The sequence below is a fragment of the Myotis yumanensis genome, unplaced genomic scaffold, assembly GCF_028538775.1.
Source record: "Myotis yumanensis isolate MYYU_CA2020_CCGP unplaced genomic scaffold, mMyoYum1.0.hap1 SCAF_10, whole genome shotgun sequence".
Taxonomy (NCBI): Eukaryota; Metazoa; Chordata; class Mammalia; order Chiroptera; family Vespertilionidae; genus Myotis; species Myotis yumanensis.
In genome coordinates this window covers 9,096,856-9,109,625 of record NW_027223761.1, presented here as the reverse complement: position 1 = coordinate 9,109,625, position 12,770 = coordinate 9,096,856, and the positions used below count along the sequence as shown (strand labels likewise).

The 12,770-nt window shown below is 36.4% G+C and overlaps 1 protein-coding gene across 2 annotated transcripts in view; it reads right to left on the bottom strand.

The window, feature by feature from the left end:
- CAPRIN1 (cell cycle associated protein 1) overlaps positions 1-12,770 on the bottom strand; it is a 39,527-nt gene that overhangs the window by 1,972 nt on the left and 24,785 nt on the right. The window contains exons 10-18 of one of the 2 annotated variants that reach the window (XM_070427764.1): positions 11,842-11,997; positions 11,650-11,758; positions 8,829-8,890; positions 8,279-8,389; positions 7,908-8,057; positions 6,863-7,013; positions 3,179-3,373; positions 2,286-2,386; positions 1,340-1,403 (exon numbers count right to left, since the gene is read on the bottom strand). In XM_070427764.1, coding sequence (XP_070283865.1) covers positions 1,340-1,403; positions 2,286-2,386; positions 3,179-3,373; positions 6,863-7,013; positions 7,908-8,057; positions 8,279-8,389; positions 8,829-8,890; positions 11,650-11,758; positions 11,842-11,997 — 1,099 coding nt within the window. The remainder of the gene's footprint in view (positions 1-1,339; positions 1,404-2,285; positions 2,387-3,178; positions 3,374-6,862; positions 7,014-7,907; positions 8,058-8,278; positions 8,390-8,828; positions 8,891-11,649; positions 11,759-11,841; positions 11,998-12,770) is intronic. The other variant, XM_070427765.1, reaches the window with a different exon arrangement.

Here is a 12,770-nt window from a genome sequence, read left to right as displayed (position 1 = left end):
TAGCTAAAAGAAGAGTAGAGCTAATGGAGTATTCCACCAGTACTCATTCATTCATTCATTCAACAAGTATTTATTGAGTGCCTACTATGTGCCAGGCACTGTCATCAGGCGTTGGAAATAGATACAGCAGTGAAAACAGACAAGGTACCTGGCTCTCATGGAGCTTACATTCTAGTGTACACTCTAGCTTATTACATTTCAGTAGTAAGTAACATCATACTATCAAAATTAATAAAAGCACCAGAATGAAAAACAGACCTTATTACCTAAACTTTTAAAAAGAAACTACATAACATTGAAAATTATATAATGACTTGTAACAGATAAAGTAACTTTTTACATGCTGTTAAAACAGATTTTTAGCTACCAGTAAACTCAACTTTCATAGAATATGCTACAAGGTGAAAATGAACATAACTCACATTCACATGCAAATATCCTTTGATATTTCAAGTCAATAATTTCCCAGTGATCCATTAATTTTTTAAAAATGCACCTTTTGCTGGCCAGTTCCTATTAGCATTAAAATCAAAGTACTTTATAATTCCTCCGAAATATACATTTTATACATGTGATGGCCAAAATCTAGAGGAAACCTATTCAATTTACATCCTTCCAATAAGAGAACCATTTAGAACTTCAGATCAGATGAAATGCTACTTCTGTTACATAGGTTGACTTCCTGCTCAAATAGTACGAAGTAGTTTTCCTACAGTAATAGACAAAACCAAAAACTCTTAAAAGCTGTATTTTTAAATATGATTTAATTAGTTAGGAATTTGGAGGTTTTGTTTAAAAGTCAGAAACTAATGGGTATTTATATAATAGTGGTCCAAAAGGCATTGAAATTTCAATTAGTTCTATGACTTCTAAATGGTTCTCTAAATGTAACTATGGCTTATCTGGCCATTAAAGGGTCTCTGGCCCTAAAATATAATATGCATGTTTCAAAAATAAAAGAGGAATAATAAATTTATATAAATGTTCAATCTCATTCCAAAAATGTCTTACAAAATGTTTCAGTAAGTACTTCCTAAAAACATTTAGCAGGTTTTAGGACCTGAAAAATAATTTGCAGTTGGAAAAACATTTTTTTCTGAGGAGGAAAAATGTTCTAGTTTTTGAGACAGTTTATAGTAACAGGGACAGTCATTCAAAAAATTAAATTTGGGTTCAAGATAAATTTTAGAAACAGAGCATTTCATTTAATCCTTGCAACAAGTCTGGAAATGATAAATGTATTCCTAACAAGTAACCTACATGCAGATTATGAACAGCTCTTCCAAGGCCAGAACAGAAGCTCCACTTAGGAACTAGGATCACCACCACAAAATATTACCTCGTGGGGCTCCCCGTGGTCCATTCTGCCCAGAGCCTCGCTTGAAATTCTGCTGATATCCATCCTAAAAGACATGCTAGTTAGTACTGAAGAGAAGAGACGGTAATTTTTAAATCCTTAGCCATCTAGATTCTTAGTCAGATACTTGCAAAATATAGAACTCCTCCTTATTCTTTTAGACATTTCAATATAATTATTATTCTGTAATTGTTATATGCCTATTATTCTTAAGAATGTTCAATGAAATATTTTCTCTGCTCTTAAAATCATTGTTTTTAACAGATGTTCTTAAATGAGTACCTACACTGAGTATTTAAAAAAACAAAAGTCATCATTCTCCATAATGAACTATCTTTATCTTGTACAAAGGTATAAAATCAGCCCTAGCTAGTTCGGCTCAGTGGATAGAGTGTCAGCCTGTAGACTGAAGAGTCCTGGGTTCGATTCTGGTCAAGGGCAGATGCCTGAGTTGTGGGCTCAATCCCCGGTAGGGGGTGTGTAGGAGGCAGCCAATCAATGATTCTCTCTCATCATTGATGTTTCTATATCTCCCTCTCCTTCCTCTCTGAAATCAATAAAAATAATTAAAAAAAAAAAAAACACAGGTATAAAAATCAGCCCAAATTAGTTAATCAAGTCCATCAAGAATCTACAGCCCAGCCAGTATGACTCAGTGGTTAAGCGTCAACCTATGAACCAGAAGGTTGAGGTTCGATGCCCGGTCAAGGTACATGCCCGGGTTGTGGACTCCATCACCAGTGGGGAGGAGGTGTGAGTGCGTGTGTGTGTGCGTGCATGCGCCCGCGCAAGAGGCAGCCAATCAATGCTTCTCTCTCTCCCTTCTCCTCTCTGAAACCAATAAAAATATATTTTAAAAAGAAACTACATCAGTCACTTCCATTGGTATATTTCAGTCAGGTTTATATTTTAAAACAACTTTACCTACCCGCTGATAGCCAGAGTAGTCCCGGGGAGCACTGAACTGAGACTGTGTGTAACCACTGTTTGGAGTGTTAGAGAATGAAGGGCGGTAACCATCATATCCTCCTAAAATTTAGGACAAGAGAATAATTTTCTTCTCTTCACAAGGAATGTTTACTTTCTTACTTACTACTAACCAAGGGAAGAACTAAAATATTATAAGCTATTCATATTAATTTCTAATCACTATCTTGACCCAATCTGTTTATATATTTCTATGAGCAGTAATTAGAACAGTGGTTCTCAACCCTCCTAATGCCACGACCCTTTAATACAGTTCCTCATGTTGTGGTGACCCCCAACCATAAAATTATTTTCATTGCTACTTCATAACTGTAATTTTGCTACTGTTATGAATCATAATGTAAATATCTGATATGCAGGATGTATTTTCATTGTTACAAATTGGACATAATTAAAGCATAGTGATTATTCACAAAAACAATATGTAATTATATATGTGTTTTCCAATGGTCTTAGGTGACCCCTGTTAAAGGGTCGTTCAACCCAACCCCACCCCAGGGGTCGCGACGCACAGGTTGTGAACCGCTGAATTAGAAGATGAAATTTTCTCTCATCCATGCACATACACACATGAAAAGACAAAAAAAACAACCAGAAAAATATCCCTAAGGTCTGATAATATATGAAAAGCAATTATCCCTTATTGGACAATAGTAGGCATGGGTCTGACACATAAAAAACTCAATGTCAATTTAAATGACTGTATCAAAATATACAAGTTTTTAAATTATGAAGGAGACTAATGTAGAGAGATACACATCTTTCCCAAAAACATGACTATTTCTACGTATTTTACAAATCAGGAAAGGACATGAACTTGGTATTAATTTTTACCTCTGAATCCATTGGCAGGGCCCCTGTATCCGTTCATCAAGCCTCTAGCACCACGAGAGCCTCCACGAGACACACCACGACTGTTGTAATAGGGCTGACTGCTCCGAGGAAACCCCGTGTTCTGCTGGGGAGGCTGCTGGTGGTTACCAGTCACTTGATGGGGTTGGTCCTGGGAACCATGGTAAGTGCCAACCACTACAATAAAAGAGAGGGAAAAAACATGTATGCACACACACACTACACACAACTCATTACAATTTGTTCTCCCACATGCTTTCTGGCTTAAGAAGTGTCTTATACAATCTCCTCAAAGTTTAATTCTGTCTTTAAATAAATTTTCATATTAATAGGGAAAACTACACATTAGTAAGTCCCTGCCTTGCTCCTACAACAGAATAAAAATCTCCAACAATTCCTTATCTCTGAAAGCACACAACTGTGTTGAGAACACACAATTCTATCCTTCCAAATGATTTGAAAAGCTATATTATTAAACATCTTCTGAAAGGCATCGCCTATTAGCACAAGAAACTAATTCAGAAGATCTCACATACAGAAACAGTAAAGTTATCATTTTATAGCATTTAATTATTTCTTTTCATTATAAAGTTCCTTAGTGGCTGAAGCTTTCATTCTTTTAATTATTTCCCTCAAATTTAGTGAAAACTTACAAAAAACTGTTTCCATAGCTAAGTTACAATATTCAGTCAATTACAAAGATAAGCCAGCAGAGGCCTTTAACTTGTACCCCCCTTCATTCTTGATTCATTTCAAGCACTTTTGAGTGCAACCAATTCTGAAGACAGTTAAATGATACACCAGCATGCAGCAGCTAGAATGAAAGGTCTTAGAAGGCCCACTACTCTGCACCCGTCCTCCTCCTCTCTACAGTGGAGGATCTAGGAACCTTCCAATGTTAAATACTGAGGCACATCTCTGCTATTATGCCAATGTTCATAATTTTCATAATTCACGGGATGGCGGAGGCAAAAAGCGGGGTGCTAACTAAACCTTTGGGAGATGAGGAAAGTAGAGACCACAGGAAGGCCTACACCCAGGAACAAAAACAGCAGCCTCTAGCCAGCCCAGACCTCCCTTGCTTGGGCAAAAGAAAAGGTGGCGTGACTCTCGAACATCTTTACCTGACTTATTTTATATACTCAAGAACCCCTAAGTACATTTTAGTTTATAGAATTGTATTTTTCAATTAAAAGGGTAGGAAATGTCTAAGGAAGGAAGGATCATGACTCCTTTTTCAATTATGTAATGGAACAAATACACTGTTATTTACAATGTGATCTTTAGATTAATTACCTTTTACTGCATTCCCAAAATTTAAAATTACAAGCAAATATCACCAGTACAAGTAACATTGTCTATCTAAAAAGATTCATTTGTATGCGGGTAGAAAGTAGGTAAAAGAACCGAATTTTCGACTCACTTTTTATCACTAAGAATTAATGTTGGTCAAATCTCACTGTAAGAAACTCAAAGCAAAACAATTAAAGAGTGATCTTTATTTAAAAATACCAGGACTCCTTTTCTCCTTTAATTCAAATTAAACAACACTTCTGGAATGATGGGACACACTGATTTGTTCAACAACTATCGGAGTGCTCTCAACATGCCAAGCATGTCCTAGACATCAGGGATGTATCAGTTACTAACGCACAACCTTTGCCCAGATGGACATTTTAATAATGGGAGATAAGTGAATAAAATACACTTACAAGTGAAAACATCTATATAGTATCAGGTAATAAGTGATGAAGACTAAACCATAGTAGGATAAATAAGTGACTAAAGTGAGTGTGAAATATTTAGACAGGGCAATGAAGGGAGGTCTCTGTAAGGTGCTAACTGAGCAAAAACCTAATAAAGGTCAATAAACACAGCCCCATAAACATGAGTGGAAGAAAGTTTCAGGCAATAAGGAGGAAAGTGTAAAGGCTGTGAGAGAGCAGAGAACCTGCTGTGTTTGTGGTTGGTATGGAAGGAAATAGGATGTACAGACAGTCCTCGGGTTACGATGGACTCGACGTACGTCGTTTCGTGGTTACGTCGCCATCTCCCATTTATTAAAAAAAAAAAAAGTTCCGTCATTTTGACATATGTGCTTTATGTTTTTTATTATTTATTTACCACAAAAGTCAGGAATTGTTATCTTTCTTTTAAATTTTTTTTTTACTATTTTACTTCATTGCTCCTGTGTGTGTGCTCCATGTGAATGACATAGGTGCTTATGTAGGTGGGCCCCAACTTAGGCGAAAATCGTGTTATGTTGTACCATAGAAACGTATCTCTGATGTAACCCGAGGACCTAATGTACACAGGATCAAGGCAGGGGCCAGGTCATAAAGGACCTTATAAACCAAGGACTTTGGATTTCTTTTCTAAATAAAATGGGAAGTCACTGAAAAGTTTTGAACAAGAGAAAGACATCTTATTTACATTTTAAAATAATCACTCTGGGCTACTGTGTAAAAAACAGACTAGGCTAGAGTTTTAAGTTTAAATAAGCAAAATATATGGGCTGATTTTGCTTTTTTATTGAAAATGTCTGAATGTTATGCAGTTAATCTTTATAAATAATGTCTTTTAAAATGCTAACAAAAGGTTATCTAGCTCAAGTGCTTCAGTCAATTAGTGAAGGCAAGTTACAATATAAGAGCAAGGGAGTTTGAAATCAATTGGCACAAAGGGGTAAAATTAAGCAAATCAAATGATATGTAGTAATTACTTTTCATTTCATCACACCATCTGAAAAAAATGGCAAAATAGCAAGCATGTCAGCACAATGTCAAAAGGCCCCAAATTTACCTGCTCCAAACCAATTTATGAATACATGGCAATGAAATAATTAAAGGAGCCTGAGAGCAAGAAGCCCAGTTATTCAGAAGCTGAGCACATATAGCATAACTGGCAAATTTCTATCAGATTATGACTGACTTAACCTACCTGCTGATTAGTAAATGCTGAGTACTATAGGGCTATGTAAGGATTTATTACTGAAAAATCTACCATGTTGATCCAGGTCTAACAAAATTTCAGTTACTAAAATCAAAGTAATAACAACTCCTATGGTTTTAGCAGGGTTTGCTATAGTTTGTTGTGGGATCCCAATTAAAGTCCTAGGAATTAAATAACCATAGACCTAAAAAGGTATTTCATGTGTTACAAATTTAACAAATCTAAAATGTCTTTATCTACTTTATTACTGTGACAGGTATGATAACAGGCCAAATTACAACCATACTTTCCAACAAGGATTTTTGTTTCAACCAATCAACCAAATGCAGCCACCACCAACTCCTTACTGCTTCCTGGCTTTGTATAACTGAGTGCTGAGTATCAGCTGAGTATCATGCCAGCAGGCTTTAATAAATTAGCAATTAAAAGCAAATTATACATAATTTGAGTAACAAGTTTAATTCCACTAAAAATATAATAAAAAAGATACTATGAAAGCTCACTGACGAAAGGAAAATGGGTATAATACTGCAAGTTATTCATATATAGCAAATACGTACTCAATTTAACTCAGGACCAAAAATGCAAAATCCACAAGGTCTAATGCTAACACAAAACTTCCTGGATGCGGTCGCTCTGAAGTCTCAACTGTCCTACACTATCAACACCTGCATTGGGAAACAAGTAGCCAGGACGTGATGCAGGGTACCCTACCTGTTTGAAGCTGTTCTTGCTGAAGCTCTGTTTGCTCTACTTGGTGAGGCTGACTGGGAAAGCTCTGGTTATAGCTGGCCTGGTACTGATTCTGCTGTTTTAAAGTTTCTGGTTCATTAACAGGAGGAACTGGGGCATTCATATTGAACACCTGTAAGTAAATAAATGATTAGTTCATCCAGTTATGCTAATAATTTCCTCACTTTTAACATGGCAGACTTCAATGCTGGTTTTACCTCAAATGTAAAAAAGTCTCAAACATCACACACACACACACACACACACACACACCCCTTTCATTTAATGCACTTCAATGTGGGAAAAAATATATGCCATCCAGCACTTAAAGAAGAGAATTATGAATGGGGATTTTAAAAATCTAAAGACATATAATCAATAGCCTTGGAAATGCTATTATAAATGATAAATCTGTATAAAGACATAAATCCCTGATACAATATCAGTTATACAAATTAATTCTATAAACTTCAACTTTGAGTTGAATATTTACTTGTTATTTTATTTTTATGATATTTTCAATCACAAGTTAATATTTTAAGTATGTAACACTATGAATTTTCCTATGAGCACTGATTTAACTCTATCCCACTGATTATTTTCCATTATCATCATTTTCTACAAACTACAATTTAGAGATGTTTACTGAAGAAACAGGGTGAAGTATCAGACTGCCTGAAATTTACTTTGATATACTTCAGTAAACAATTAAGTAAATATAGCAAAATTTAAACAACTGTTAAATCTAGGTAACAATGTTTACATATAGATATTATTTTGGTCTGTTTTTCTGCATATTTAAAATTTTGTTAATCAAATCAAAAGAGTGCAGCTGTAAAACACATAACTCCTAAGACTCAAATCTACCGTTGGAAGCAGGAAAATCAGAGTTTAGGTTCAATTAAATATACCCTACAGTTAGGGTAGATGCAGACTCAAGCACAAAGTTAAATAAAGACTTTTTGTTGAAACGCTAGCATAATAGTACACACTAGGTACTCAATGTTGGTTGAATTAATTTGCCTACCGTTTGCATGGATTGGAATGGAGCTGCATTTACATTGATTCCACTGCTATGTAAAGGTTTGCTTGTCCCAGCCTGGAACACTTGGGGCTGAGAGGCAGCAGGAAGGGATGAGGATGCTGTAGTCTGGTCTGCATTTAAAGGGATTGTTGCCTAAACACAAAGTGAATAGATGCACTTTAGTGATAAGCTACACTTAGCCAAGGCTACTGCCCATATGTGTATTAACAAACTCAACCATTTCATGAAATAAAAATGCTGTAGTACATGCATTAGGTCCAAAATGAAAGTCACTATATTAACAGTCATTTACCTCTGCCCAATTCATGAATAAGCACCTCATCAAGTTTATATGACCTGGTAACAGAACTTGCCTGAATCTGATCAAGTGGTTCCTTTTGTGGTCGTTGCTCTGTAGCATGAGAAGGCTGGTACAAGGGTTGAGATGCTGTATACCCTTCACTTGTGGATGAAACCAAAGGAACCTACATAGAGATAAAGTAATCAAAGCTTCTTTGTATTCTAAGCCAACTCTGATACATGCAAGGCTAAAAAAAAGTAGATAAGTAGACTATAAAACCTAACCACTACAAAAAAATACATGTATTATTAGAGCTCAAAGTTAAAAATTAGTCCAGTTGTAAGGCCCCCCACAAATGCTTCTAAAATGGTAATATCTGCACTAAATTTTAGAGTTATGTCTAAAAGCTTCTTCTTTCATTATAATAAACTAGTCTAAAAAAACAAGAATTAGAAAAAATTTTATACATCACCAAGAAAAATAAATGTAGTCATGGAAATAAAGCTACACATGCCAGATTTGGACACTCATAAAATTCATACCTGACTTTCATAAGCTAACTAAGAAAGTGACTAAAGAACTGGCTAAAAACAAACCTGCAAAAATATTTATATCACTCTCACCTGTGTAGCTTCGGGTTGTACGGGAACTTGATTAGGCTGAGCAAGTCTAGATTCAGAATGAACTGAAAAATTGACCAAAAAAATAATCGTTATACAAAATTAAATTTTTTCAAAGATGTCTAAATACCTTTTACTTTGTAGCAAAAGGCAAAATTCTATAGCCAAATTCTAGATAAACTGTTTAGCAATCATGAAGATACTTTGAATATTAGCTTTCAATTTCAAACACAATTTCAGTATTTTGTTTACTGGTAGTCATTATTAATCAACTCTCACAATGGTTTTCATTCTGTTTTACAAAGGTAAAGATGTTAGTAATAAAGTATTAACAAAGAGGTAGAGAGCAGCCCTAGCTGGTTTGGCTCAGTGGAAAGAGCATCGGCCTGCAGACTAAAGGGTCCCAGGTTCAATTCTGGTCAAGGGCACATGCCCGGGTTGTGGGCATGCAGGAGGCAGCCAATCAATGATTCTCTCATCATTGATGTTTTTATCTCTCTCTACCTCCCCTTTCCTCTCTGAAATCAATAAAAATATATACATTTTTTAAAAAAAGGTAGAGAGCAGAACAGGTAAGAATCAGTGCCAGTGTTATTCATGAAAAAGGCTTCTAAAGCAGTAACTATAAAGTAGTATTACTCTTAAGACCTTAGGTAATATTCAGTATTATTTTAACACTAGAGGCCCAGTGCACGAATTAGTGCACCAGTGGGGTCCCTAGGCCTGGCCTGTGGGATCAGGCTGATACCGGTTCTCCGACACCCCCTGAGGGGTCCGGGATTGCAAGAGGGCTCAGGCCAGGCCAAGGGACCCCACCAGTGCACGATCGGGGCCGAGGAGGGACCGCAGGACAGCTCCAAAGTGTGCCCAGCCCATCTCGCTCAGTCCAGATCAGCTGGACCCCAGCAGCAAGCTAACCTACGGGTCAGAGAATCTGCCCCCTGGTGGTCAATGCACATCATAGCGAGCGATTGAGTGGCCTTAGCATATCTTTAGCATTTTATGCTTTGATTGGTTGATCAGATAACTGGACACTTAGCATATTAGGCTTTTATTATGTAGGATTATCAAGTTTCAATATAATCTCTCAAATGTTTCTGCACAAAAAATAAAAGTGTAAGTATACTTTTAAAAAGCCTATATTCAATTCAGTGTACATATTATTGCTAACTCCCACCATCTTTCCATTCCCCTACCAAACATGATTATAAATTAAAAATACAGGATCTCGCCCTGCCTGGTTGAGTGTTATCCCGTGCACTGAGAGTCACCCAGTTTGATTACCAGTCAGGCCATGTGCCTGAGTTTTGGGCTCAATCCCCAGCAGCGGGTGGGCAGGAGGCAGACTACTGATGTTTCTCCCTCACTCCCTCCCTTAAAAAAAAAAAAAAAAAAAATGAAGCATATTTAAATACATTAATTAAAAAAAAAATACAGGGTCTTTGGTTAGTCATTTAAAATTGCCTGTTCTTACTGGAGAATCTTATGCAGAGGCCACCAACCAGTGGTCGGTGCACTATTGGTGGTCCGTAGACTACTGGTGGTCCGTGAGGTCCGAAAGGTTGGCGACCACTGATCTAATGGACTCAGCATTTATTTACCTGAGTTACATGAGTGCTTCAGCACAACTTACTAGCTTAGAAAACTGTGTATTTTCTTCCTCCGGTGGAGCTCAGAAAATGAATACCAATAACTCTAATTCCTTTCTAGCAGGCCTAACGCCTAACCTTCATCTTTTTTCTAACTCTTGGTAGAAATGTGACCAAGATGAGCTCCCTTTGCTTGGGAAAAATCCCAGCTACCTTACCAGATTAACTGTCATTAAACATGCTTTTACTCAGCAATGCTTTTTATATAACGTTTAAAATTATACATTAAATGTGTTACTTTGCTTAGTTCCACTTTTGTGCCCTTAATACTGACATGATCTGGGAAGAAAACAAGACTAAAAATCACTAACAATCCACTTAACCCAATAAAGGTACCAACTCTACTTAGTGCTGCTGTTTCAAATAATGGTGTAAGATTAGTGTTGAGTCTGAAACTTCAACTGTCTTTTTATCTTCAACCTTTTATCTTAAGCATTCCCTTACCCACTTGACTGTTAAATCTCATTTTCAAAAAGCTGCAAACATTCTTCAGAAAAAAACACCTCTATTATTTTTTATTCTGAGATTAATCTTGACATTTAAAAAGTCCAAGCAAAATTTCATTTACATAAATTACAGAAACAGGAAAAACTGGTCTATAGTTTTGTAAGTCAGGAAGTAATTACCATGGAGCCAGGGGGAAGGGTAGCCAGTGACTGAAAGGTGACAAAAATAGGCTTCTGGGTACTGATAATGTTCCATTTTTGAATGCTGATATCTTCAGTTTATGAAAACTCGTCAAAATGTATTTTTGTATGTACTTTTCTATTTTTATATACCAATAAAAAGTAATAAAAAAGCCCAGCAGCGTGGCTCAGTGGTTGAGCATCAACCTATGAACCAGGTTCACCGTTAAGATTTCTGGTCAGGGCACATGCCAGAGTTGTACGCTCGATCCCCAGTAGGGAATGTGCATCATTGATGTTTTTCTCTCTCTCCCCCCTCCCTACGTCTCTGAAATCAATAAAATATATAGATTTTTTTAAAGTATTAAAAAAAATATAGAACTACAGTTAGCATTTGCATTATAGAAAAAAATGTTTCTTATCAAATTAAAAGGTAGATCTAAAAGTTAAGCAAGCATTAAAAGGAGAAAAATAATTTTACAAACTTTACAAAACCTGAAAGCACTGACCCTGTATTTATTTCTCACATAAAAATATGTCATTACTAACCTGGAGGACAAACCAGCTGGGGCATGTCCATGTTTTGTGTTGGATTCATAGGCTGTGCAGATACAATGGCAGGATCAAGTGTCTGATTTTCAAAATCCAGCATTGAATCCTACAAGGGAGAATACAATGGAATTAAGTTAAATAATGTAAGCACTTAGGTACTCTATTAGTGTTTCATTAAACTGCACATACCTGTATGAAATTATAAGGCCCCTGCATTTGTGCCATAAGGTCCTGTACTCGCTGTCGTCTCACAAGGGGATCTGCTTGAGCCACGGGTGTCAAAGAGTGGGGCTCTGGTACTGAAGGAGACACAGCCTGAGGTTGCTGCTGGAGCGAATTTACCACCTAAAGGGAGAAGGGGAGGGGAGTGAATTGGTAGAATGAAAGCGCTCCACTCAGTACCATCATGACAGATCCCCAAACTACATACGCTATCTATACTGTAAACAGAATAGATTTTAATGTAGTTATTCAAACTGATCACAATTATGTCAAATTTAACATTCTGATCAATATTAAAATTCTAATGTGCTATCATTCCACATGATTACCATATAGCATTTCACAATTACTTTATAGACTGGTTTCAAAGAAAGACTACCAGTTATTTATTTCCTAAAAGAATGCATTTTGCTTAAACTGCTAAGCCTTCTAAATAAAGCAAACCTATATATTTATATTAAATACATATCTCAGTATCCAATATGTAGTCCGCACTCAAGAAATGTTAGCTATTATTATCATCAAGCTTTGAGTTCCCACCGTTCCATCCTCTCAACCAATATTATAGGTCAAGGTCCATCACTTCACTTAATCTGCTACAAAAGCCAAACCTCTTTCCCTCTGTGTCCTTTTCCTAGCTCTAATAATTTCTCCTGGTTATCATTTTTAATAGTTCCCTGCTCTGCTGGAAAAAAATCACTAAACTTTATTACATCAAATGTATATTCTGCCCTGGCCAGGTGGCTCATGCACCGAAGGGCTGCAGGTTTGATTCCCCGCCAGGGCACTTATGAGAAGCAACTGATTAACGTTTCTCTCTCACATCAATGTTTCTCTCTTTCTTCCTTTTTCTTTCTCTCTCTCCCTATCTTAAAAAATAAATCAATTAACATATC